The sequence below is a fragment of the Ornithodoros turicata genome, chromosome 1 (genome assembly GCF_037126465.1).
Source record: "Ornithodoros turicata isolate Travis chromosome 1, ASM3712646v1, whole genome shotgun sequence".
In the NCBI taxonomy this organism is placed as follows: domain Eukaryota; kingdom Metazoa; phylum Arthropoda; class Arachnida; order Ixodida; family Argasidae; genus Ornithodoros; species Ornithodoros turicata.
The window spans coordinates 10,787,555-10,810,762 of NC_088201.1; the positions used below are offsets into that span (position 1 = coordinate 10,787,555).

The 23,208-nt window shown below is 43.2% G+C and overlaps 1 protein-coding gene across 2 annotated transcripts in view; it reads right to left on the reverse strand.

Annotated features, from left to right (window-relative positions):
• LOC135377461 (mushroom body large-type Kenyon cell-specific protein 1-like) overlaps nt 1-23,208 on the reverse strand; it is a 40,589-nt gene that overhangs the window by 7,881 nt on the left and 9,500 nt on the right. The window contains exons 2-7 of one of the 2 annotated variants that reach the window (XM_064609871.1): nt 12,318-12,461; nt 10,690-10,758; nt 10,529-10,611; nt 9,160-9,262; nt 4,081-4,261; nt 2,703-3,168 (exon numbers count right to left, since the gene is read on the reverse strand). In XM_064609871.1, coding sequence (XP_064465941.1) covers nt 2,703-3,168; nt 4,081-4,261; nt 9,160-9,262; nt 10,529-10,611; nt 10,690-10,758; nt 12,318-12,411 — 996 coding nt within the window. In that variant the 5' untranslated portion in view covers nt 12,412-12,461. The remainder of the gene's footprint in view (nt 1-2,702; nt 3,169-4,080; nt 4,262-9,159; nt 9,263-10,528; nt 10,612-10,689; nt 10,759-12,317; nt 12,462-23,208) is intronic. The other variant, XM_064609870.1, reaches the window with a different exon arrangement.

The window sequence follows — 23,208 nt, forward strand, 5'->3', positions numbered from 1 at the left end:
GTGAAACCATTTCCAAACTTTCCAAGAAATAACATTGTAAATATATTGATTTATCTCTGCTAAACATGCACATCAAAATGCTGTTTTCGCGATCCCGCATTATGAAGCCTTTGCACTCTGAAGGTCGAGCACTGGGCGAGCTCCTCCGTCACTCTCAGCTCTTCACCTCCTCGGCAGTTTTCGGAGTGGAGAGAGGAAGTGCATACTTTTCCGTCTCCATGACAATGCAGGTCATTGTAAAGGGACCCGCCACTGGCGAATGGCCTTCGGTATGGTGCTAGGGTTGCCACCAGGCCGGTATTATACCGGCACGGCCAGTTATTTGCTCTCTCTGCCGGTTGTCGGTAGGAAGGTGATACCGGCAGCTTTTTGCCGGTATTTGTGGCTCAACACCTTTCATATGGGCTTTTACGGGGTTTTCCTTTCAACATTCCACTGCAGCTTGAATAAATCTGGAGTACAGATCCAACTCCGTAGTCACCAGTCGGTTTCTTAGTTATTCATTATTATTATCATTGTTGTCTTGAGCCAGTACGCTCGTTCTTTCTCTCTCTCTCTGTATACTGTCCACCCCTCACTTACTTTCCCTTTCCCGCGAACATTTCCTCCTTTCCCTCTATTCCACCTCCTCTCCCTCAGCCGGTATTTTTCACTACGAAAGGTGGCAACCCTATATGGTGCCCTTCGGGTACTTCGGGCAAGCATGCACAGCTAAAACGTAACTTCCCGTCTGCCTACCCACGCCTCTCAGTGCTGTAGTGCTGTTCGGCAAAATGTACCTCGCAGTTTGTACCTCGCAAAATGTAAATCGCAGTTTTAAAAACCAAACAGTTAAAAAACCATTTAAACAAGGAACGTGGGACCTTGAGTGTCGAATCCATGGACTACAACGTATGAAACGGGGCTATTTGTTTAGTGGGTTTCATGTGGTTTCTCAACCCCTTCAACCCTTTTAAAGTGCCACTACAGACTAAATTTCGTGTCTTCAGAATCCCACCAAAGTTATGTTACTGAAATCGTCTTGTCTCACTTTACATTCCTGCAAAATATTTTGGCTCTACGTGACGCGAAAAGCTACAGAAAATTAATTTTTATTTTTGAGAACTGCGACGTCATGTTCTCTCATCATCATCATCTCATGTTCTCTGTGGCTCTCATCTGGCAACGCTGTTGCCCTTCGTGTCTTCCGGGAGGCTCACTTTTTTGCACTCCGTTAGCGGAGCCCCACGCGACATATCCTCCGACCGCTCCGACCCTCGAGAAAACACAGAGGAGGGGGAAGACGTCTCTCCCATTTTCCCCTCTTTCGATCAGCGTCACGTGACTTCTCCACCACGTGACCCTCCCCAGACGCCGGCGTCGTTGCTAGGAGACGAGTGCCCTCTCCAGAACGTGACATCATTGCAATTTGTGGGCTTACGATAACGTCACCCACTCCTCGCATCATCGAAACTTGTGGAAGGGTCAGCAGATCTTCAAAAATTGAAAGAAATGCACAGCATTCGTAAACAGGATTGAAATTTTGCGTACAGAATCCTCGAGGCACCTTCTTTTCATGGACTAAATAAACTAAATAAATAAATATAATAAACGCTGTTTTCCGAGTACGGAGTGGCACTTTAACGTTCCTGGAAAAATAGTTCACAAATTGAGATTCATAAATCAAAATCTGGAACAAAGAAGAGGATGTGTTTTGTCCCAGAAGACACCGGGACAGAATTCATAAATCGAGGGTTCATAAACTGAGGGCTGACTGTATTATCATTACATTACAGTAGGGCAAAGCCAGCATTATAGTAAACACCAACGTGGGAAAAGCGCTGCGACATCCTGTAGCTACTAGGGCATAATACACGCTTAATCTGAAATAAAATCCATCTATATATTGCAAGAGGAAGAATTAATAAACCATGTGCAGCTATAAGCGCCTTCGCCACAGAAGATGCATCACTGCAGCAAGCAGCACTATTCATGTGACTGCTTCAAAATTAATGTGAATTTTATTGGAAGAAACAATACTAATCGTGTGTTTACCCTGCATATGGTCAAATTCAGTCACTCCCCATTTATCTGAATACCTTGAGCCCACCTTGAATCTTGCATTCTATTGTCCAGACAATTCCAGAATGTCCAGAATTTCTGGATAAGTGCATTACGTGCCAGAAAATACTGTAAGACTGTACGATAATATACGATACTATAGAAAAGACTGTACGCGCATGTACATGGCCCTTGCCCCACCCCCCCCCAATTACTTTTGCTCTATTTCTGTACCTTCTCTAGTTCATAATCACGTTTGTATTATATTTAGAGAGCCTGAAGTTTTAGGGTTTAACCTGATTTTTCCCCGAATTTGCACCCCGAATTCAAGGTTTCCTCTTTAGGTGAAACCCAATTTTTACACGGCAAATTGCCCTCACCGAGATGTCTGTATGAATGCACACGAACTTGTTCAGCAGCAAGTGCAGTTACATCACCGTTTGTACCAAACCAGTACAGTTAGTTTGAGCAACTGAGCCAGATTTCTCCCTGAATTTGGCATACTGAAAGTTTTTCCCACCCGAATTCCCATGAATTCAGGGCACGTTTATTTACCCCCCCGAATTCAGAGAAAAATATTTCCCGAAAACTTCAGGCTCTAATTATATTCAAGCAGAACAGTGAGTACCACTGGGAGTACTACAAGTACTAAAATTGTCTACCTGTGCAAAGAGAGGTGCAAGAGACTTGTTGTATTCCAGGCTACTCAGCAACTGGAATGTGCTCATGGCGTCCGAGTTACTAGAGGCGCCTCCCAGTTCGGTTGTTGTTGGATCTTTGTCGACCAGCTTCCCCTGATTCTTCTGCGTTATCGTCGACTTGAGCAGCTGTCGTAGTGACTCACTGGCCGAGGGAGTGCCAGCTTTGGAATTGCAGCTTCCGTCTACAATTCCATTGGAGAAGGCCACACTATCTTTCGAAGGACTGGAGACGGTCGCTACTTTGCGTCCTGCACGTCGCTCCAGAGCAAGCTTGTACACCTTGTTACGCAATGTCGATCGGGGTATGCCATAAATGACTGCCGCTCGCCGAGTGCCCAGCTTTCCACTCTGGATGTCTCGCAGGGCTGCTTGTAGTTCTTCTTCCGTGTAGGACCGCTTGCAGTTCAGAGGATCACCTCTGCGCTTTCTGCGCGGGAAAGAAATGCGCTCGGTGAGCCACCCGCCATAAATGGCAGTCATTACTGCCACAGAAAAAAACGGAAGCTTTTTCGAGAGCATTTAATGTTTTGGGGTATTTTCGGAGATACCTCTCTCGGTAGTCAGCCACATATATCGTGCACGTACGAAGCGACTTATTTTTGTGCTCTACTGCTCAACCCAAGGGCAGAAAGTTGGGCTAGTTGGTGGGATAGCATACTGCAATAGTTTGGGACACGAAAGACAAGGACTGAAGGTGTTTGTTTGTTTGTTTGTGTGTTTGTGTGTGTGTGTGTGTGCGTGTGTGTACCTTCAGTCCTTGTGTTTCGCGTCCCAAAATATTGCGGTATGCTCAATGCAAGGAGTCGTGACAAAAAATGGTGTCAGCTTGGCATGAGAGACTATGCAGCCTCCACACTTTTCCATGGTAAGTAAGTAAGCTGTACGTAAGCCATCGCTCAGCTTGAAAAAGGCACGGTGCTTGGTGAGGAATGGAGCAGACCAGAATGTGTAATACCCCTGTCATGGGCAGTCTTCAATGATCATTGAAACCAATGACCATTGAAAATGCGTGTAGTAACACCAAGCGTGTGACGTGTCAACTTCCTAAAGAGTATTGGATTCAATGTTCCCCGGCAGGTTGACACGTTACACGCAAGGTGGCGCTACACGCATTTTCAATGACGATTGGTTTCAATGATCATTGAAGACTGCCCGTGTGACAGGGGTATTATACAGTACTTACATTTTTAGCTAGGGTAGATGCGTGATGACGGTATTTAACGGAATAACAGCTGCATAGTCGATGCTCAAAGTACACTAAAGCAAAAGCTTGGCCTAGCTGGCTAAGATGTAGCGCAATATACTGTCACAAACACTGAACCGTACGCAGTACACATACCCAATTTTGCAAGGGAGATTCGGAACCTTCAGCAAAGGGTCGACTCCATCGAGAATTTCGTCTATTTCTGGAGGGTGGTGCTTATGAGAATGAAGACTGAGGTCCAAGGGCTGGTCGTTGGATGCTGATGGAGATGTTGGTTCCACGTATGCATCCGCTCCTTGGCAAGCGTTTGAAGACACTGGAATGTTGCAATATCATTACACACAAGGCAACTTGCAACATAAGTGTGTACTTTTCTTGACCACAGTGTGGTCAAAAGCATCGAGTTCTAGGTATAATAGCTTTCATTCGAAGGGATGAGACAAGGTGCAGATGCAGAATTTTCATGATTAGACAAAGAAAACTTTTTAATTGAACAAGTAGATAAACATGCATGATGATGTACAAGAAAAATCTTGAGTGTTGCTGTGAACTGACAAGCTTGGAGCAGCAGAGTGCTAAGCCACAAAACGATGAAAACAAAGCTACTCAATATTTCATATTCCACAAAATGTTTGTACCATTTTGGCAGAAAAACAATTCCTGTAGAACAACTGGCGACAGAAATTTAGTCTTTATACAGTGCTTAACATATGGAGCCTTATGAGATTCTTGCAGATAAAAAAATGTTAAGATTATTCTGATGCGGTTTAGCACATTGTAGCCCAAGGAGGTTTGATTCGCAGAATGTCTGAATAAGGATTCGCAATGTTCTAAAAAGGCTACCTACTTTTGCAGTTTTTAATGCATTATGTGTCTTGAACAGATATTTGTACACAAACTAGACATTTATGGCGTACTAGTATCTCCATACATGTATTCACAATCAGTCTAAAACAACATTACACGCCTAACTAAATAATGACACGGAAAAATGTAGGCAGACGCTGTACACAGTAGTGTGTCTTTGACAGTCCACGCACAGCATATGGAATAAATTTGACAAGAACCAACACAGAAATAACTTCACCGTTTGTTAGTTCTCACCTAAGGCAAACAGGAAGGGTAACAGTCATAACATGTTTATTTTGGAAGTGTACACACATGTGTGAGATTACAAACAGCTAGTCATCATAAAGTATGTTAGTTGGCACTCTCATCGTAAAATGCATCTTTCACAATCCCAAGTCTCTCAAAGATTATCTTTCAAAGCCCATATAGGTATGCCCGTCCATTGGTAAGTCAACAAACATGCATGGTGCTCCAAAAGACTACGGTTGTGAAATATTGCTGTTACAAAGAGAATACCGAAAGCCATCTGTTTGGATCATACACAAAGAGAAAGAATCTACCAGACAAAAGATCTGACAGGAGTACCCAACAGGACGGCTGTAAAGTTATTTGACTGAGAAATGGTCAAAATATATAAAACACAGATGGGAGGGATGCCCAGGAGGGATGACTTTGATATTGATACAGACTGCAGAAGGTCACAGCCTCCAACACATCTTAAAAGACGTGTTCTGAGGTTTGCAATCAAGTCCACCATTGTTGTTGGACTAAGTTTCAGATCCCTGAGATGGCAAGGAGTTAATAACCAAATGAACAGTGTACCAGCTGCAATCAATATGGACAATAGCTGATTATTAAGGCAGTTAAATGGTTGAGTATCAAGCAGAGATGTCTTTCCCTGTTGGTATTCCCACATAAATCCCACAAAAAAATTGACTGCGCTGTACATTTGCTTATGTACTAAGTTTGACAGTCTATATCTCGGTCATTTCACTTCGACGGTTCTTGGTACTTGTTTTTTAATTGTGAAGGTATATCCTCACCCTTTTGGTTTGTGATTGTCTCTCTTAGAGCATTTTTTTATGAAACTACAGATAAGTAAAATGTGCGTTTTTTTCCCAAATACGAGTTCAGTCGTTGAACCAACAGCTTAAAATATCAACGAAGGATTTGGTGTGGATCGTATTGTTATGCGTGATGAAAGTGGGTTCTTTTCAACAATCCCAAGCATTCAGCACAGTGGTTGGATAAAGATGTAGCTCCGAAACACAGTCCGAAACCAAATACACAAAAGTATTCACGAAAAGAAGCTAATGGTGTTTGCTTGCTGGCCCAGCTCTGGTATATCTGCTACAGCTTCACGAAACCTGGTCAATCGATTACAGTGGATGTCTACTGCAAACATTTGGACGAATGATGAGGGTGCTTGCGATTAAGCAGCCGAGATTGGTCAGCAGAAAGAGCTGTTGAAAAAGCCTGTCGCGATTTTTATCATAACTCTCTTCTCCAGGCTTTGTCGCTGCTTGCATAAGCAAGCTACCGTTGAGTAAACAAGCTACCGTTGAGATGACAAAAGTGTGTTGATAGTTTAGGTGCATAGTTTAATTGTACTGCTTCTTGTTTGAGATATAATAAACCAAGCTTTTGATTCGCAAATCAGACATTTCATATATACATCCACCCAGATTGCAAAAGATGGGGTATTTTCATAATTCTGAGGAAACTTCTTTGCTGTCTTTGTGCGATTTTACAGTTTTTTCGCTACTGTGACACACACTGGAGTATGGCTAACGAAAAATCACGCAGCAGGGTAATGGGAATGATCCATTACTCTGCTCATAGCATGTATCTTGCTTCCATTCTTTTGGAGAACTTGAGCAAACTAAAACACCACTGCGAAGCTCCTGGTATATTTCTAAACATGCTTGTTGTTGCATAATGTACAAAACCCCCGAGACTAGGGAACACGAAGGGACAGACACAAACACGAAGTCTGAGACTTCGTGTTTGTGTCTGTCCCTTCGTGTTCACTAGTCTCGGGGGGGGTTTTACATTATGCGTCATCTTCACCAGCTCGCTTGCTTCCTAGCCATTTTTTCATTGTCACGCTTGTTGTGACCAAAGGAAGGTCAATTGTGTTCCAATAGAAAAATACGCACTTTGGTCTGTAGTGGTGAGCGTGGCTGACCACTACGTCTGACGTGTGTGCAGAACTGTACTACAGGCTGTTCTGTCAAGTAGTGTTTAGTCACAGCCAAGCTGCATACAGTTTGTACATTCAGAACTGTTATGGAGTTCAAAATGCTTTAGGGTGGCACATAATTCAACTGCACCTTGCCTATTCTAGGACTGTTGCATATGGTGCAAAAGAACGTCATATCGTGTAACACAGATCTCCACTGGAAAGGCAAGTAAGCAGATCTGAGGATGCCCAATTTCAGCACAGCAAAATGAATAGACACATTTCAAATGTGGTTCGTAGCCCCTCTATGCAGACTCCAATGTTGCTCAGAATGCTGCCCACAAGTTGAAGCCAACACAGAGAGACTTGGCACAAATAGTTCCTTACTAGACATAATGTCATTGGAGCAATTTTCTTGCTAACAGAGATGGCATAGCTGTTTCTTAATGCCAATGCAACATTGTCCCTACTAAAAAGACTAGTAGTACACACAGGCAAAAAATGGTAAGCCACAAGTGCCACAGATCCTATCACTGCAATCAGTGTATCATGTCGAAGCTGAGGCCAAACACTTAACTAGACTCACCCAAGCTGTGGAAACTATATGGGGTAGTTTGCAAACTTTGTGATGCGGATATATACCACCTATAATTGTGCCGTTTTTCATTTTCACATCTTTCTATCACATTCTAACTGCACATATTTGCAAAAGGTGGCGTAAAATTGCCCAAAATCAGAACAGCGCAAATATTTCTGTATAATAAACGAAGCGGTCCACACGACCCAACATAGCTATGGCAACACTGTAGCTACAAGGTACAGCAACAAAACTCCTGCGACTGCGGCCACGAAACATATCGAGTGCCTGCCGCTGGATGCCACTACTCGACACTCCTAATCTATCATTCACTATAAGAGAACACAAGCTCGAACTGTTCATCAGTACCAATGGGTTAGTAAAAGTATGAACAACACTCAACATGATATCATGCATCAATCTTGGAAAAGGGTCAGAGTAACATTCCATGCTTCATTCTATTAGTGCCACTGAAGTGGAAGGACACAACTGTTAGGAATGGAGACAGGAAGCTTCGACAACTGCATGCGCCATCGACGAATCTGTAACAGTGACAGAGATGTACTAGTGGCATGCCTCCCAAAAAATATGTGAAATAATTCATAGAGGGGACCTTAGAACACCATTTCGCTGCGCATTCATCGAGTGAAAGTGAAGGAGTGTGCACTACAATAATGACACACTGCAGAATAATGTACAACTGCCAGTTTGTACCGCGTTTGACTTGTTACGAACGTCAATTTCAGCAACGTCTGCCGAAATTTGTCTGCTTCAGACAGCGCTGCCAAGGACATAGCATTAATAGAGCCTGAAGTTTTAGGGTTTTACCCGATTCTTCCCCGAATTTGCACCCCGAAGTGAAGGTTGCCTCTTTAGGGTGAAACCCGATTTTTACCCGGCAAATTGCCCTCTCTGGGATGTCTGTAGGAATGCACCAACTTACTTGTTTGGCAGAAAAATGCAGTTACATCACAGTTTGTACCAGACCGCTGCAGTTAGTTTGAATAACTGAGCCCGATTTCTCCCCGATTTTCGGGTAATCAAAGTTTTTTCACCCGAATTCGCATGAATTTAGAGCACATGTTTATTTACCCGATTTTTACCCACCGAATTTAGAAAAAAATATTTCCCGAAAACTTCAGGCTCTAAGCATTAACCATTACTCTTAACAGCAAAGACCATTTTTCTGAGCTTATCCTTACTTCGAGGACTCTATCGGTAGCTCCTACAGTTAAACTCGTGCACAAAATTTGTCAGTTGTCACATCATGCAGTGTGCATCCAAGAACCACCTATGCCATTAACCAACCTTTGAGCTTATTAACAGAGGAAAGGGATCTCTCAACTCACCTTGAAGCGTTGTAGAGTAGCAAACTGTCTTCTCTTCTCAGCAAATAAACCTTGAGATACATAACTAACTGTGGCATGAAGAACCCAACACGAATAATCACAGGGTAGGTGACCGAAATTAAAAGTGAAATTAAATGCAACGGTGAGGTCGAGCTCATGTCTCAACAGAACCACCCAACATCTTCAAATGAATTTGTTAGGTGGCATGGCTGTGTAACAATGACCCCACAGAATGACCTCAAGGAAAGTGCAAGTACCTGATCCGTTGCCGTGGTCGGAACCCGTCGACTGTTCATCGATGTCCATCCTAAAACTTTTAAAGCTACTATATCCTTCAGGTAGAAAGCCACTTGCTGGATCCTGCAGAAATTACGGAAGCAGTACAGTGAGGTGAGAAGTTTGAAATATTTTTTCTGCTAGTGTGTGATGTCCCATGATACCAAGCACAGCCCAGTTTTGTCTTCACTGAGCATCCGGTGTGCACCCGACGAAGTACTTCCGTTGTTCTTTTAGTTTTGTGAGCTGTTATGCAAGACATCTTCGTCTATGTCACCTATCAGACATCCATGTCACATCTTGCTATAAAGATGTTCTGGTAGGACATGTTTCAATCACTAAAAGCAGTGCTAAGTGAAAGGTATTCCCCCACCCCCTCTTAGGTGAGTCTCGATAAAAAAATCTCTCTTCGTTCACATTATTCACACTGCAGCAAAAGCTAGAACACAGAGAGATCACAAAAGGAAGAGAGCAAAAACACTTGCAGCACCTTCTCGTTTCGTAGACTATGCTGCATGCGGCCTCCTTTTGAGGACACTGCATGTCACAGAACGTCACATTCTTCCGGGGCTACCACAAACAGTGCTGGAAAGCAGGTGCAGGTTTGCAGGTGCACAAAAAAACCTGCATCTACTTCCCAGCGCTTTGTGCATGTTTACGCGATGTCGCGTTACGCAAGCAACGTTGTTCGTGTCGCAGAACTGCAGAGTAGAACTTGCACTTGACTAAAATCTTTGACTGGGATCCACAGACCCCCATTCTAAGCATCTACCATTGTAAGAAAATGCGTTCAGGGCTCCCGTTTGGCAGAGTAGAACACGATAAGATGTGTCAGACAGATTTGTGGTGAACCGTGTCTGCCAAACGTGAACTCTGGTAGCAAAAGCAAATGAGAAAGACACGCACTATTGCATGCAAGGTAGGGCTGGAACTGGCACTTTTGTTTCATCGAGAGACTACTGCGCAGAAATTACGATGTCACATATGTGCAACTAGTGCAAAACTTACACAACAAAATCAACGTGCCTGACCCACCGACATACAAAAGGGGGCACCTGGGGTGTGGCTACCAGATGCCCCCCAAAGTATACACTAGACTTCCAGTCTTAAATTCAGTATTTTGTGCAAGAATGGTGCCCCACAACCTCTTACTGTAGAAAAGCTACATTTTCAAGAGAGGGGGGGGGGGGGGGGGGGAAGAGGGGATTGCCTGTGCCAGTAGTGACAGAAACAATGGGTCCCCTTATCCATGCTGACACATTCACTTTTTGCAAACTATGTGGGGTACATTAGCAAAGATTGGACTGGAATGTATCAACCTTCCAGAGCACAGAACAGTGGTCAACTTACATAAGGTAGCATTTTTTTGGAATTACAAAAATAGCACACTTCATCTGGCTCCCAGTCTGTCACTTCTAATTCTTGTTCGATGGCTAGAAAATAAAGAGGTAATGTCAACCGCCTGTGCAGGCAATAACAATAAATATGAGGTACAACAGCGAGCTTCGTACCACTTTCTAGTTCTGTTAACTTCTTCCATTTTTTTGGCCCCACCAATTCCTCTGCAACCCGTTCCAGACCTGAAATGGGGGAGAGTCAGTACAGTGCAATATTTGTGCAATATTTGTGAGTTTGTACAATATTTCAGCAGCAACCACAAAAGGTACTGTATGCACTGCAGCAATGCAGTGTTATGTGTCCAGGAACAACCAGTTACCTATACACCATGTCCCAATACCGTTTTTATCCCCACTAAGGACAGTATCGTAATGTGGTACAAACTCTGCAAAACAAGAATATTGCCATTCAAAGTACAACACATAAACAAGTATTGTACATGTGTGCAATATGCTTTTGCCTTCAATTAACATAGCATAAGATGATGTGCACATCTTCAAATGGCTAGGGTATACAAGTATAACATAAGAACATCATGTAAGCAAATACCAGAAAATACTTATAAAACAATCAATCAATCAATCAGTAACAGCGATGAATAACAGCTACCAGCCTAATTCAGTCTACCAGCCAAGCTCTGTCACTCTCTACTGCAGCTATCACTGCAGCTATTGAAGAAAAATCCGATTGGATAATTTCTTATGTGGCAACACAGTCCCAAATGTGCAGTAGTGTATGGAGAAAACAAATAACAGCAAGCAGCGATGACCGATGATGTACATGCTAGAGTGCCAACATGATAATGCAGTGCTTTTATGGGCTTTAAAATATTACCCGTGCGCAAGCACGCAAGTGCTTTTTCTCTCTCGCCCTCTGCACGCGAGCACATCAGCTGAAGTCCACAGTGCTCCAAAAGATCGCTATTTTTTCTATGACTAAAAAAAGCGTAGCGTTCGCTGAATTACTCACGACTTCCCGCGTGACAAAATCATGGCCACGGGCCATACACAGGAAGGGGAAATTTGATACTGAAAATTACTTTTCCGGCGAAAGCTCAAATTTCCGCGATGGTACTCAGACAAAATACCTGTACCCCTGTGCAATGTCTAAAACACAATATCAGATCATCGCAGAATTCCAAAGGCCAATCAAGTTCACTGTACAGAGAGCAACTAATAAGAGAACGAAGAAACCACAACGCAGGTCCCAGACGCACACCCAATTTTACTCTCGTTGTCGTTGGTGCATCACGAAACGCTTCGGATCGGGCACACAAGGAGACTACTTGTTGAATCAAAACTTCATGCCGCGCGAACCACCTGCTGACACGCTTCAAACATCTAACCAGACTATCCATAATCGAAATATTTTGATAGGGACGAGAACTTTACCACCGATCTAATTTAAACAGTTCCTAGGCGAAGTGAAAGATGATCCGTCGAGAAACCTACAAAAAAGACACGATCCGGTTCATCAGATATCATCGGCACAACTGTCTCTTCAAGTCTTTGAAGACAGCCTAACAATGTTAACTTCGATGACTCAAATTTGTTTGAATGGATCAGTGGAGAAGTGAGAAAAACTAACCCTAGCAACATCGCGCAAAGCGAGGTCCCACAGGCCAACAGCCGAAATTTCGGTGACCTACAAAATCAGCGCTTCCTCGTCTGGCAAAGATCTACATGGTACACAGACAATTTTGACGCACACACATGGACTGGTAACTACTTCATGTACTCACCAACAACAAATAGTACATCCCGGCTCCATCTCTGAAATTCCTTTCGAAAGACGCGTCGCTCTTGCGAGCAACGGGCCAGGGAGCACTCCGCCATGTTTCGTCTTCACCCTTGCCCTGACGTCACGACTGCCGGAAGAACGGAACCTTAGGGAACGTCACGTCCGCTATGTTCAAAAAAGTATAACGAAAGCACCAAACCAGCAAAAGCAAATAAAAAAGAAAGAAGCGCGATGAAATCGTCCAGGTAAGCAAAAAAGAAAGAGTGCGCAGCTTGGAAGGGCGGCTGCGGCAGCCTGTTTTTGGACAATCGAAACTGCCTTTGAGCGCTGTGCTACGCTTGCAGCTTGCGGGCGTGCGGAGGCAAAAAAAAAAAATGATGTCGAAACGGCACACGCCGAAATATTGTTACCGTCATCGCGCGCGCGCCAAAGTAAAATGGGCAATGATTCGGTGATGCTGTTGACAAGTGAACAAATACATCAGCCGATCGTAATACCGCAAGTGAGAGTCGTGTGCAATAATAAGTGACAGCAACAGGTTAGGTTCCTTTAGGCGAGAGGGGTTATATTAGCTGCCGTTTCGCTTCGGAGGTCTGTCTTCGAAAGTATGGGTTGGATATTGTGTGTTTTAATAATAAATACAAAATGCGAAAAATTTGTTTGCAGCATCTTTTGCTCTATCTCTTTTTTCTTTCTTTCTTCTTTTTTCGTGGAGGATTGGAAACACGTAGAAAGATAATCCGCACAAACCTCATAAAGCATAACGTTGACAAAGTTGCGCTTCCTAAAAGTGACCCTGGCGCAACAAAAAGCAAAGAATACGATCGCAAAGAAAAGAATGCAATTGTTTCGAATCGCTGCAAAGAAAATACAAGCGGAAGGAAATGCCACATTATGTCTCCATTGCATTCTGTTTAATCTTTTTTGTCCTTTCTTTACCATGTTTTGCAGATTGGCCAAAATCTCGAACCTGGTCATGATTCCTATTCAATCGTATATCACCTTCACTTCTCACGATCCACGAACATGCTTAAACTAAATCTGAATTCCTGAGGGTGTTGCTGACTGTGTCAAGACGCGAGTGAGACATCCAAGTATCAGATAAACAACTGTCTGGCTGAGAAAAAAAAGTATTTTTGTTACATAAAGCCTCCATAGTTCCTGCAATTTGGGCAACGGGCCAACGCGCTTTTATCGTGCACTTCGTGCCAATAAGTCATCAGGCAGAGGCATATCGTCTACGCGCATGTGCTGCTGAATTGCAACAGAATTGGTTGCTGCAGAAGTATCACCGTGGTCGCCGCGCACACGGCACTGAAAATACACTAGAGTTACACACTACGGTTTCACAGTACTCTGGGAAGTGGCATTTTATTTTGTAGGTGTTTTCGATGGCGGCTATACATATCGCAAGGAGCACTATATACATGCTAATTACTAAGCTTGAGGGAATGTTACGAATTGAGTACTGGATCTGGAAGAGTACATTGAAGTGCAAATGACACGCAGACACAAAGTGTGCAAATATTATATTATAATGCAGCGGTATTTATATTGAGTTGTGCTTTATTTCGTGGTTGCTGTACGTGCAAAAATAAAATACATTCTAACTGTGTTGTAAAGTACCTGTATACACAGTGTAGCTTCTAAATAGCTGTCTAAGTTTTTGTTGACCTCTACACGGACACACATAAAGATACGATGATGAGATGGGGCTGATGGTGGGCCTCTGAAAAGACACTTGTCGAGCGGTTCTTATTAACTTGTTAATCGTATCTCAAGTGTCCCACCGATCTGAGGTGCCAAATGGAACACGTAACGGACGGTTGCGGGTTTGAATCCAGTCGATGATGTAACCAATTTAACTTGTTAATGGCAATTTGGCAACAACAAAAAAATCCTGTTAAGCTCATCAAGATTAATTCCCACACCGATCGCTGCATGCCGGCAGTTCTCTGGCAACGTGACACCTCGAATCATAAATTGGTCAATTGAACCTGGGGATAAGTCGACTTAACCCCTTTTCAGTATTTATGCTGCAACGGCATCTTGCTCATTTTTAGCAGCGCAATTCGCGGTTTGTGACTGCTCGTCTACATACATACGACTTCATCCTACCCAACATCGCCACTGTTGTGCCATCAGGGTCTCACTCGTAAAAAGTGTTCTCTTCGCCAAAGCCCTGTACACGCAGCGTTATATTGAGACAGAGGATAAGTCACTGTCCCGGATTTTGTTTCTTTTCCGCCAAGTCGCATACCCTAAAACGATGCTAACAGGAGATGCATGAAGAGAAACATGCGTGCATATATGCTACACATTTTTCATTGGCGTTATTCGAGGAATACCAGCTGCGATCGCCTTGCAAAATGTTCACTTGAAGTTCAATTTATTTCTAAAACTTGTCAGACTGATTTAATTTGATCGATTAGTTGACCACTTAATTACAATTACCTTTACTTCGGGAGCTGAAAAGTTGAATCATTACTTCCTTTCTTTATTTTATTTTTCATTTTTAGAACACAAACATCAGCCATCTTAATAGAATTATGTTTTCTGAGGTGTAAAAGAAACAAGGCTGCTTTTGACTGAACGGCTTGTTGAAGAGTTTTTGCACACGAGTAGTGTTGGAACTTGGAACCCCATTACACTGTGCTCTTTGTAAAACTACAGACAATAAAAGCGATATAATCTCCAGTGCATAAGGCTCTTGCAATTGACAGGCACTGTTTGCGTACAAGGTGGCAACACATCCCTCAATCTGGGGTGAAACGGGGACAAACAGGACGGCACTCAAAATACTTTACTGCCTGTGTAGTTTTGTGCATGTATTAGCTGTACCCTTGCACACGAGATGCTTTATGGTTAGTAATGCGAGGATAAGTTGATATTTTCCACGACAACAAATGCCAGGACTACTTGTGGTACTATACATAGTGCGCATTTGCAATGCGCACACAGCACGCTTCCCTAGACACCAGTGCAGAAAGGTGCACCGCTCCAAAATGTGGCGCAGACGCAACATGTGCCGGCAAACTGGGAGACGTCCTTGTGCAGAGCGACAACACACAACGACGCAAAAATAAAATTGGGGCCTTTTGCGCGTTGCACCTGTTAAAATCGTTGGCCGCCTTCTGCATTAACAGTCAACAGCCAGCCATGGCGGGCTGGAGTGTTGCGCGTGTGCAGTCCAATATGGCGGCGCATTTGAAACGCAGACGGCACACAGAGCAGACGACACACGCAAGGTCCACGCGGCCGGGCTTCGAAACGAAACCAACGGACCACTATGCGTGTCAAGGCTGCTGTGGTCGCGGAAAGAAACGGTTGCTACTGCAGCCATTTGCATTACCTTCCAATGGTGACATCTCTTCCCGCATAAGTAGGCTTCCCTGGTTGCGGATTTACAGTTCGAAAAAAGTGAAAAAAAGAACAGCTCGACGATAAAGTATTTTATTTTTTATTTCTGCTCTAAGCAAAATAAACGAAAGTGGTAACGGGGAGAGATTTCTTAGGCTGCTCAGTGTGTTAAATGGCATTCCCGATTCGTCCTGGTACACAAAAAACGATTCAGAAGTGCTTCAAAACAACAACTCTATTTTAATGATGATGATTGAAGAGTTTCATCGTCAGGCGATACTCTACTCTTCTCTATGTATATAAGCTTCAAGATAAGCATAGCCTAGTTCAAAAACAGAAGCGCGAGGCTTTTGGTGACGGGGTACATGTGAACATGATCAGCGATTGGAGCATGGACAGAAGGCGGGTGTGACGCTTACTAAATAGTAGTTGCCGATTCGTGGTGGTGGTGGTGGTGGTGGTGATGTTGAAAGGGCTTGCCGTTGTCGGCCTCACGTATGTGGGCAACGTCACGACTGACGCCCTGGGGAAATGTGCGTCCTGGGCCGACTTCTAGGGGCCGATTCGTGGAATTTCTAGTTTCGTGATAGGACGCGCACGAATCTGTGTGCTGTCCGCCCGATACAAATGGATCAGCCACCAACATCATCATCATCATCATCATCATCATAGAGTCGGTCGTTTGAAAACTCCATCTACCGTGCTTTATGGGTACAGCAAAAAAATAATAATAATTGGGACCAAAATATATACGTATATGTTTTTTTAGCAGGTTTGTGACTGAGTATTTAGTAGTTCGAAGTACTTCGAATGACAGGTAATCAAGGACACGCTGCACGCTCGATAATGCAAACGAAATGCGTACGGTATCGAAACAGACTGAGCAAAAAAGAATGGAAACGCTCAAGATAAGCCCGATATGTTTCTCGGTACTCGACTATGTCAGCCGTTATGATATACGCCCTTCTAAAAACGGACAAAGGAAATTCCCGTTCACGTTCGGGCGCCTGGCCCACACATCTCTTGCATAAAGTGTGTCGGCCACGTCATTGTTCAGGGCTATATTCGCCGCGAAACCGAAACTTGTCTTCATGGGCGTCCGCTATTTTCTATACTTTATATATATATATATATACGGTAAACCGCCGTTGCTATACTTTCAGGCTAACTGTACTGATAATATTTATTGGGGGTGTAGGAAAACAGAAACGATTTGGATTGGTAAATATAATGGTGAAAATAGTGCAAAAAAGGTGAAAAAAAAAAGGTGAAAATATTGCCGTTAGCTGTTGTAACACTGCGGTGTATCGCTTAGCTGCAAATAGAACAGGTAAAATACGTTGACTGGATTCCTGTGGTCACAACGGTGCTCACGACAATACCCCGTACATTGTAGAATGCTGAGCATGGTAGCAAGTAATAAATATTGTCTATCAAAGGTACTTTACGAAGTTCCCCAAATGTGTGGGCTTTGCCGGGTACCTGGGTACGTGAAATATGATAGAGTACATTATCTTAAAAGTACGTAAGATATATACGTGTAAAAGTGGGTCAGTAAATCGGACTCGAATCCATTAAGACCTTTATTTTTGGCAATCCAAAACCAAAGTGTAATTTACTTACATTAGCTGGGCGAAGCTTTCGCGTCGTACAGGCTTTGGAGGGCTATAGATATGGACGCTAATGCGACAAATCAGGCGTCCTTGTTTTTAGCGAGATAATGTGTTCCCTAAAGTCAAATTGGTTGACTTGGAGCCTGAGCACATGCATAGATAGCCACATAACGACCTTTTAGCTTGGGTTGCAGCTGGGTTGGGTTGCAGCAGTTTGGGTTGGGGCCGAGCTTTACACTGGATGCTGATTTAGCCATGCCTCGAAAATATGTTTTCATTCCTCATTTTTATCATATGAGGAAGGTGTTAGCACACCATTTGGCATTATGTGATGCAACAGCGGCTATCCTTTTCCATTGGTGTAAAAAGATTTTTATTTTAACGTATACGCCTTTTTTTTTCTGTAATTTTGTCAGGTTCAAAAGCACACCGTACTTCCCGCCCTCACCTACCTCTCCTCCCGCAGCTGTACTATCCAAACATACCTGGGTAAATTATATCTAAAATGTAATTAAATTACATTACGCATTACTCCAGTTAGAATTTAATTAAATTACATTACTCATTACTGCAATTGAAATGTAATGAAATTACATTACAATTACTACGAAAAAGTAATGACATTACTAAGTCATTACCGCGAGCTTAATCACACTCTTCTATTTGTCCCTCCTACATGTCCGCGTGCCACGTATGAGGTATCGTTCCACACTGTAGAGACGAAGATGACACAATGTATCACGGCAACAGGAAAGACTGTCCGGAGGATGGGGCCCGCAAACAATGATTATCCAATGACACAAACCGTTAAACTGAACACTCGATTCTTTTGTAAAAAGTAATGAGTAATGTCATTAAAATTACTGCCCAAATGTAATTAAATTACATTACAAATTACATAATGTCAAAGTAATGCATTACATTACAAATTACTAGAAAAAGTAATTCATTACTGTAATTTCATTACGGTAATGACATTACTACCCAGGTATGTATCCAAACCTCCCCCTGTCTACAGATAAACCGCGAGCACACTCTCTCTCTCTCTCTCTCTTACGTGATATTCATTAGCGAGAAGGAAGAGCAACATTACGACTCTTAGTCTGCGGCGCATGTTGGCTTTGGAGATGGAATATTAAGCATCTTAACGTGTGCGCTGTGATGGAAATCTGCCTCTTCTTCCAGGCCTTTTCTTCCTTATTTCCCTTTCTTCTTCTTCTTTTTTTTTTTTTTACTTTACAGGTGTTTTACAGTGACACAGTGTTCTGCTCTCTTTCTTAGCTGTTATATAGTTTTCTCCTCCTGATTTGCAGTGATAATTCAAAGTCACCTGATCGCTCCGCAGTATAGTTGATATTAGGTATGCGCCAACCGAGTCCGCGAATCCGCGAATCCACGAATCCTCGAATCCTATAGGCAGGGATTCGAGATTCGCGAATCCGAATCCCAGTGCCTGAAAACGACGAATCGAATCTTTCGAATCCACCAACCACGTTTGTTTGTTTCTTTTTCAAATTGGCGTCATCCGGAGTACGCCGAAAACATGAGAGAACGGAGAGCCCTGGACCGGCAATCCAGAAGATGTAGGTTCGACGCCTACAGCTGGCTAACCTTTTCAGTGATTTTCATCTTTCGCCGAAAACCTCATTGGCCGAGAGGTGTTTTCTTGTTTGTTTGTTTACATTGCTTTCCATTGCAAAAACGTACCAATGTGGTTACTCCTTTACACCAAACTTCTAAACCATACAATAAAAAAAAAGAAAGAAAAAACAGACTGTTAAATATGCAGGCAGAAATTTTGCTCGAGACAACTGCTAGTTCTCCTGCAACTATGAACTTTTTTTTTCATTTCGTGTTAGCGCCGCGAAGCGAACTGTGACTATCAGCGTCGTACAGATGTCGACAGATGGAGAGAGGACAGCAGGAAGGAGTGAGGGACAAGGGGGTTAGTATGCGTCCTGGGCCGACTTCAGGGGGAACTGTGCCGACATTCGTCTGGAAAGTCTTCGGAAAACCCGGGGAAAACCTCAGACAGCACAGCCGGCGGTAGGATTCGAACCCACCGCCTCCCAGTCGTCAACACGACCTACTATGAACACGGCAAAAGCTCAAGCAAAAACTCAAGACTGAAGCAAAGCATTCCGTTTCGTGTTACCAGGATATAAATTAAAATGGATCGATACATTTCTCTTATTTAATGGATCGATATTTAAAAAAAGCATTAGCACAAAACCCTGCCGTTCTAACACAGTGAGCAATGGCAGCTACCGGGTACACCTATCACACTGGATGCGGACAATTTGACTCCACAGATAAGAGCCAAGCCGCCGACTGAATGAAAGCCTTTTATCGCTCAAGCTCGGACGCATCGATAACGAACGATCCCCGAGCTGGCCTTTCCACTATAACCTCTTTCGCCGGCACTCCAAATTGCGCCACACATTTCAAGGTGTTAAGTGGGTGTAATTCGAGATGCAACTACATTTTTTTACACCTGTCGCCTAAGTTCTCAGCAAGAGCATCATTTCAAAATGCTCTGAAAATGAAAAAGAAGGCGTACAAAGTTGTAATGTGTACTCCGTTGCGAGTAGCCCTATCGAAGAGCAGCAGTTGTGTGAGCCGACCTTTACAATAATCGTCTATTATTATTATTATTATTATTTAATAATACACACATACCTACGCCTACGTTCAACGACTAGAGGGAATTGGGTATGATCCATATGATCCATGGTGAAGGAAGCCTGAGCGCAGGTCATGAAGAAGACACAGACACACATCAGCTGAAACCATCAAGTACCTTTTACTGCAAACGCATAGGAATGAAGGCGATATTTAAGAACATTCGAAATAATAGTGAGTTTTAGTATATCGTATCGTAGCTATCGCCTTTGCGTACGCAAGGGACAGCGTTGGTGGTTCTGCGCACGCGCAAGACATAAACAGAGCTTCGCGCACTGCGCAGAGCCACGCCATCCCTTACGTACGCAAAGGCGACAGCGTACGATATACTAAACTCACTATCGTTGCGCGTTGTGCTCCGCTACCTAGAGTTCCGCGGATGAAAGTTGCTTTTCTGCTAGGAAACAGAGCATCAGTTCTCATGGCGCATAATTCTGGTCACAGTAATATATTTCCATTATTCCTGAAACCGTTTTTAGTTTCTTATGCTGCGTCTGGTAGAAAAACCTGGCATTGAGCTATGCTCTAAGAAAAGAAACTTGCGGTTAGCGCACAAAAGCATTTGCATCCCTTATCAAGGAATATTCTTCTGGATTACCGGTCCAGGGCAATCCAGAAGAACATCCCTTGATAAGGGATGCAAATGCTTTTGTGCATTTGTGCATTTTTTGTGCATTTTTGCGCATTTTTTTCTTCTTTCAATCATCATCATCATCAAGGGATATTCTTCACTGTCTCAGCAGACACCCCCCGTGACCTGCACGTTATCAAGAACATATTCCTCTGAGTATATGTCGTCTATTTCTGGTGTTAGCGTACTACGAGAAAATTTAAGTTGCCATGGACGTATCCATTTTGTTCCCAGTAATATCCGTGTGGTGTTTATCCGGTATCTGATTCTTAACAGCTAGTCCTTCGTGATGCACTACTTGCAAACTACAGACAAATTTGATTTTAACGACTTTTCTGGCTATCAACTTTTCATCATAAATAATTGGTAATGCGAAGAGTGTTCATAGGGTGAAGCGGTTCCCTCACCGTCCAAAAAGTCGACTCCTTATTCAGGGGCCTATTCAGGGGCCCACCGCCCAAGATCCCTTCCCTTTCCTTGGGTGCCCCACAAAATATAATCGCCGTATTTCGCTGTGGAGCATGTACGAACTTCTTCCTGAACATTATGTTCACATCGCGCGCGAGCTGAAAGTGATATAAAGATCGTGACTAGCGAAGGCTATGACAGGGTGCGAAGCGCATATATAGTATGTCACGATTGCTGACGGACATATAATTATGGTATGGATACCAATTCGGGTATCGCTTCCCAATTGAGCAGCGTTGTCAAGGAGTTCGCAGCTATTTTAAGTTTTATTTTCTTATGCTCATATGATTTCTATAGTGTATTGTGGTAAGAACTGCGGGAACGATTGGGGAACAGTTTTTGGTCTCTTAATTTAAAGTGACGTACTCTTACATGAATATATATATAAGGGAGAAAGTTAAATACAGCTATTTACGCGTGAGTGGTTTTCGTTCGTACTCCTCCGCAATTTCCTATACTTGTGATGAGAGTGCATTCTCACGTTAATAAAGCGACAATATTCAATGAACCGAAGGAGCTCTTGAAAAGCTCGTGTAAACGAGTGCGGCTAAGTGGTCTGGGGGTCTAGTCTGACTTTGTCGCAATTTAAATCCCCCCTTTTTTTTTCTTTTTCTATCACATCACATCACATCGCGTAAACGAACGAAATGCGGTGTGAAACGACGTCAAAAAAAAAAAAAAGAAAGAAAAGCGAGAGAGAAATGACAGTTGGCAAAACACGGCGTTTTTGCGACGCAGTACAACTGACATAAATTTGTAGGTTATGTGGGTAACATGGGTAACACCATCATTATCACTGTACGTATATGTGTGGAATGGAACTGTAACAATGCAAGCACTCCCAATGAAGCACTCCATGGTGCATAGCTAACGAAGGTGCAGTGCAAAGAGACAACGAAACCATTATCTCGGAGAAAAGCAAGCCTAATGGTCATTCAGGTTTCCTTTCCCATCTTTGTGTTGCACTAAAGGCCATGCGAAGATGAAAAAAAAAATCCGGAAGACGGCAAGGTTTTCGTTTCTCACCGTCTTGTTTTTCTCGGAGTGGCTTCTGCTTGGCAATGAGAGACTCGCTGTTCAAGAAGAATTTGTCGGGCATTCACAAATTATTATTATTAAGTATTGAATTGGTTCGTATTGGTTAATTTAATTTGTGCGCATTTTACGGGAAGACACGGGGTTTTTCACAGTGGTTGTTCAGGGCATTCAGAACCACGTTAAGTGAGTCAAATACCGTACAGCCTGTAGACGTAGGTGCGTTCCATCTTTTGATGAACAGAGTATGAGCTCAATGATGCTGCACTCTCGTAAAATGAGCCACTGAGGCACACGCCACAGCAAATACGAAAAATGCCGCCACAGAGAACGTATCAAGTTTGAGTAACTGTATCACCATAATTTCTCGTAATATATTCGTTCTTTATGAACCATTTACTTTGAAGCCATCAGATTATTCAAAAGAAATACGAAAAATCTAAAAGGGCGAACAAGAAAAGAGCCCGCTATTTTTGTAATGGAACGTGGATGAATAATATTCCAACCAGAGGGAAGAAATTTGAGTAAACTTTCAAAATCCCGCGCGAGACCTTCCCATAGAACAATAGCTATGCGTTTTCCTCTCGCGTTACAGTATATATAGAGAGAACCCCTAAGTACCCCTCATTGCCTGTATACGTACCCTGCCGTGATACGAGCCAGTATTCTGCCTCGCAGCCGTTTGTCTGTGCGTTCAACGCAGTGAAACCACGGGTCAGAACAAAAGCGCCCGCAAACCGAAACTCCTTATTGAATTGGGCGTTCGGGGGGGTTACGACATCTGGAAAAATCGGAATAATAATGAAGCACCCCTAAGGGTGCAAGGAACCGGTTCCCGTCATCGTGTCGAAACGAGGCCGTAGGAAGCCTCCTATGGCACCACTGACACTGTTTCGTTTATTTCGCACCTATATTTCACTTTCTATTTGTGATATTAAAAAAAAAAAAAAAGAAGAAGAGAAAGAAAGTGGGGTCTGCCCGGGCCTGTTCATAGGCGTCCGATGTATGCACGGTCTCTGTACAATGTACACTAGCTAGAAGGAGCACGTGCACGGTATAGGTTCGTCTACGTGTCACAAAATATTTTTCTTTATATGACACTG